A 4,693-nucleotide genomic window follows, 5' to 3' on the forward strand; every position below is an offset into this window, starting at 1 on the left:
GGTAGAGAGAGACAGACACAGAGAGACAGACAGAGAGAGAGAGAGAGAGACAGAGAGAGAGAGGTGGTAGAGAGAGAGAGACAGAGAGAGAGAGATAGTGTGTGATAGTGTGTGTGTGTGGGGGGCGAGCAGACTGAGCATCAAACATGAGACAGTATCATCATGATGATAAATCTACAGTGAGACTATTAGAACGTAATGCAGACTAGATAGTCATTACTTTACTAACATTGGTCCATTGGTGTTTGGGAAAAAAAGATAGTTAATAACACACCAAACACAGGCCTTTTTTCAGGTGAATACGTTTTGAGAAAGAAATATTGAATGTATGTGTGTGTGTTTCTGGAAACAAGGGCCACTATCATCTCAAAAGTCAAAGTCATTATTGACTTTATTAAAACAATTATTGTTAATCAATTAAAGGGGCAATCAGCAGTTAATGCATCCATTTTTTGGATCTTGAAGAATATAACTTATTCTGCCTTATGAGTTTAGTTCAACTGTTGTACCCCATCAGAACCCGAAATATCAGCTTGTTTTGCTCCAATGTTTGTAAATGTAAACATAGCACTGTATAGCCCAAAACATTGATAAAGATATACTTTTGGATGGTCAGTCAGTGCATGCATAGCTCTGTCTTAGAGTGGTTACACTTCTCCAGACCCATCCCACAGCTTTTTACAAAAACAGGCAGGGTTCAGCTTTTTTTTTGTTTCAACTGTGGACTGTCCCTTTAAAAAACCCAACAACCAATCAATACCAACGTCAATACAAATAGAATCCTACTTTCTGTCTAACATGAAGATTCACAGAATGAAAGAAAACATATATTACAATCAGTGTAAAGAGTCTGCTAGAAGTGGCCTTAGCTTGTTACACTCTGACACTAGGCAATGTTAAGCTGGTCTTCCAGTAGTCATTTCAGATATTTCTATTTTCATGAGGAGTTGTGGATGTGGATGTAAATCACTTTGTGGCAGCAGTGGCTGTGGGCCGGGGCTAGTTGTGGATGTGGATCACTTTGTGGCAGCAGTGGCTGTGGGCCGGGGCTAGTTGTGGATGTGGATCACTTTGTGGCAGGTGTCTCATCTTGGTCTGTTCACATGCGTTTGTGGATGTGGATCAATTTCCTGCAGTTGGGGCAGCGGTGTTCTACGTCCTTACAGGAGTCAACACAGAATGGAATCAAACAGCATGGCCAGCACCTAGAGAGAGAGAGACAGAGAGAGGGAGAGAGAGAGGGGGAGAGGGAGAGAGAGAGAGAGAGAGAGAGAGAGAGGGGAGAGAGAGAGAGAGAGAGGGAGAGAGACAGAGAGAGATGGGGGAGAGAGACAGAGAGAGAGATACGGGGTAGAGAGAGAGAGACACACGGGGTAGAGAGAGAAGGGATTCAGTGTGTGTATCCATCTGTACAGTGTATGTGTGTTTGTAAGAGAGAGAAGAAAAAACGTGTGCCACATGTCTGTGTGTGTGTGTGTGTGTGTGTGTGTGTGTGTGTGTGTGTGTGTGTGTGTGTGTGTGTGTGTGTGTGTGTGTGTGTGTGTGTGTGTGTGTGTGTGTGTACAACTTACAGGAAGAAGCCGAGTGATCCACAGATGACCCAGGTGAGCAGTCCAGTGGCGTGTGTGGTCTCTGTCAGAACCGGGACCTGACAGTGGGGACACATCATCTGGCCGGGTACGTCTCTTGGCAGCGGCTGCTGCATCACCACCACCTGGGTTACTATAGGGAGAGGAGAATACTGGTTAGAACCAGATAGAACTGGTCAGAACCACCACCTGGGTTACGGCAGAGGGAGGAGAATACTGGTTAGAACCAGATAGAACTGGTCAGAACTCGATATAACTTCATAGAATTGGATAGAACTGGACAGGACTAGAAAGAATCCCCACCACCCGGATTACTGTAGGGAGAGGAAAATACTGGTCAGAACTGGATAGAACTCAATAGAATGGGATAGAACTGGACAGAACCAGACAGAGCTAGATAGAACTGGATAGAACTCAATAGAATGGGATAGACGGGTCACAACTGGACAGAACCAAGCGGCGCTAGATAGAACAGGATAGAACAACTTAGGCCCCCAAACAATTGTGTCGCTTGTTCTTAGTTCTATATTTCAAACCCCTACAGAGGAAGAGGATTCGAGGGGTTGCTAAGGCTGGGTGTTGCTAGGGCCAGGACGTCCAGCCAATACCTTGTGTGTGTACAACTTGGTTCTTGTTTTTTACTGGGTACTGTGAATACTAAAATAAGGAACCGATTGAGGTAGTTTTGGTCCGACAGTTTGGAGTTTTTTCAGTGAGTGTGTGTGTGACTCACCGCTGGGGACGTTTGTAGGTTGTGCCATGCCCGTGCCGTATTGGGGAGGTGGTGGGTACATGCCGGGTTGGGGACCTGATCAATAAGGGATAAATAAATACATCAATACACTGTGTAATTTATCACAAACCCAGGGATACAGAGTGGTTGGCCAGCATTATGGGAAAACAAACCCATGGATACAGAGTGGTTGGCCAGGGTTATGGGACCACAAACCCAGGGATACAGAGTGGTTGGCCAGCATTATGGGACCACAAACCCAGGGATACAGAGTGGTTGGCCAGGGTTATGGGACCACAAACCCAGGGATACAGAGTGGTTGGCCAGCATTATGGGACCACAAACCCAGGGATACAGAGTGGTTGGTCAGCCTTATGGGACCACAAACCCAGGGATACAGAGTGGTTGGCCAGCATTATGGGAACACAAACCCAGGGATACAGTGGTTGGCCAGCATTATGGTGACACAAACCCAGGGATACAGAGTGGTTGGCCAGCATTATGGGAACACAAACCCAGGGATACAGAGTGGTTGGCCAGCGTTATGGTGACACAAACCCAGGGATACAGAGTGGTTGGCCAGCGTTATGGTGACACAAACCCAGGGATACAGAGTGGTTGGCCAGCGTTATGGTGACACAAACCCAGGGATACAGAGTGGTTGGCCAGCATTATGGGAACACAAACCCGGGAATACAGAGTGGTTGGCCAGCGTTATGATGACACAAACCCAGGGATACAGAGGGGTTGGCCAGCGTTATGGTGACACAAACCCAGGGATACAGAGTGGTTGGCCAGGGATACAGAGTGGTTGGCCAGCGTTATGGTGACACAAACCCAGGGATACAGAGTGGTTGGCCAGGGTTATGGTGACACAAACCCAGGGATGGAGTGACACAAAACCCAGGGATACAGAGTGGTTGGCCAGCGTTATGGTGACACAAACCCAGGGATACAGAGTGGTTGGCCAGCGTTATGGTGACAGCGTTATGGTGACACAAACCCAGGGATACAGAGTGGTTGGCCAGCGTTGGCCAGCGTTATGGTGACACAAACCCAGGGATACAGAGTGGTTGGCCAGCGTTATGGTGACACAAACCCAGGGATACAGAGTGGTTGGCCAGCGTTATGGTGACACAAACCCAGGGATACAGAGTGGTTGGCCAGCGTTATGGTGACACAAACCCAGGGATACAGAGTGGTTGGCCAGCCCTTAACAATGATGTTCATGACATCTATAGCTATTGTGACACACACATCGGCTGTCCCCATAGGAGCACCCTTTTCGGTTCCAGGAAGAACCCTTTTCGGTTCCAGGAAGAACCCTTTAGGTTCCAAGAAGAACCCTTTCAGGTTCCATGAAGGTTCTAGATAGCGCCTTATTTTCTAAGAGTGTAAGATTAAACTGTCCCTAAGAGTATCAGTGTAGATCTGATCTCTTACCTCCCTGGAAGCCAGGCTGAGAGGGGTAGGCTGTTCCCCCCCCACTTCCCTGGTAGCCCGCCGGGGGGCCTGGGTAGGGGGGAGCAGACAAGTCCTGGGGGGGTCCATACTGGCTCTTCTCCATACTGTCTGGGGTGGGTTTGAGAGACAGAGAGAGACAGAGAGAGAGAGGAAGAAAGTGAGCACAAACACTGTGAGCACACCTTATGAAAATATCACATTGAGAAAACATATGTCTCTGCCCCCACCTTCTCTCCCCCCTATAATACACAGTGCAGTATGTCATCTGGAATCAGCTATAATACATAGTACAGTATGTCATCTGGAATCAGTTATAATACACAGTACAGTATGTCATCTGGAATCAGCTATAATACACAGTACAGTATGTCATCTGGAATCAGCTATAATACACAGTACAGTATGTCATCTGGAATCGGCTATAATACACAGTACAGTATGTCATCTGGAATCTATAATACACAGTCCATCTGGAATCAGCTATAATACACAGTGCAGTATGTCATCTGGAATCAGCTATAATACACAGTGCAGTATGTCATCTGGAATCAGTTATAATACAGTAGTATGTCATCTGGAATCAGCTATATTACACAGTACAGTATGTCATCTGGAATCAGCTATAACACAGTATGTCATCTGGAATCAGCTATAATACACAGTACAGTATGTCATCTGGAATCAGCTATAATACACAGTACAGTATGTCATCTGGAGTCAGTTATAATACACAGTACATTATGTCATCTGGAATCAGCTATAATACACAGTACAGTATGTCATCTGGAATCAGCTATAATACACAGTACAGTATGCCATCTGGAATCAGCTATAATACACAGTACAGTATGTCATCTGGAATCAGTTATAATACACAGTACATTATGTCATCTGGAATCAGCTATAA

The 4,693-nt window shown here is 46.2% G+C and overlaps 1 protein-coding gene across 1 annotated transcript; it reads right to left on the reverse strand.

Moving 5' to 3' along the window:
* Nucleotides 1-366: 366 nt before the first annotated feature.
* Nucleotides 367-3,894, reverse strand: LOC124025619 (lipopolysaccharide-induced tumor necrosis factor-alpha factor homolog; the record flags this gene model as incomplete). Its single annotated transcript, XM_046338968.1, is given in 4 exon segments — nucleotides 367-1,205; nucleotides 1,572-1,722; nucleotides 2,323-2,397; nucleotides 3,766-3,894. Coding segments are annotated over 4 exon segments (456 nt in total). The 3' UTR covers nucleotides 367-1,099.
* Nucleotides 3,895-4,693: the final 799 nt, after the last annotated feature.

Source organism: Oncorhynchus gorbuscha, unplaced genomic scaffold, assembly GCF_021184085.1.
Source record: "Oncorhynchus gorbuscha isolate QuinsamMale2020 ecotype Even-year unplaced genomic scaffold, OgorEven_v1.0 Un_scaffold_2306, whole genome shotgun sequence".
NCBI lineage: Eukaryota > Metazoa > Chordata > Actinopteri > Salmoniformes > Salmonidae > Oncorhynchus > Oncorhynchus gorbuscha.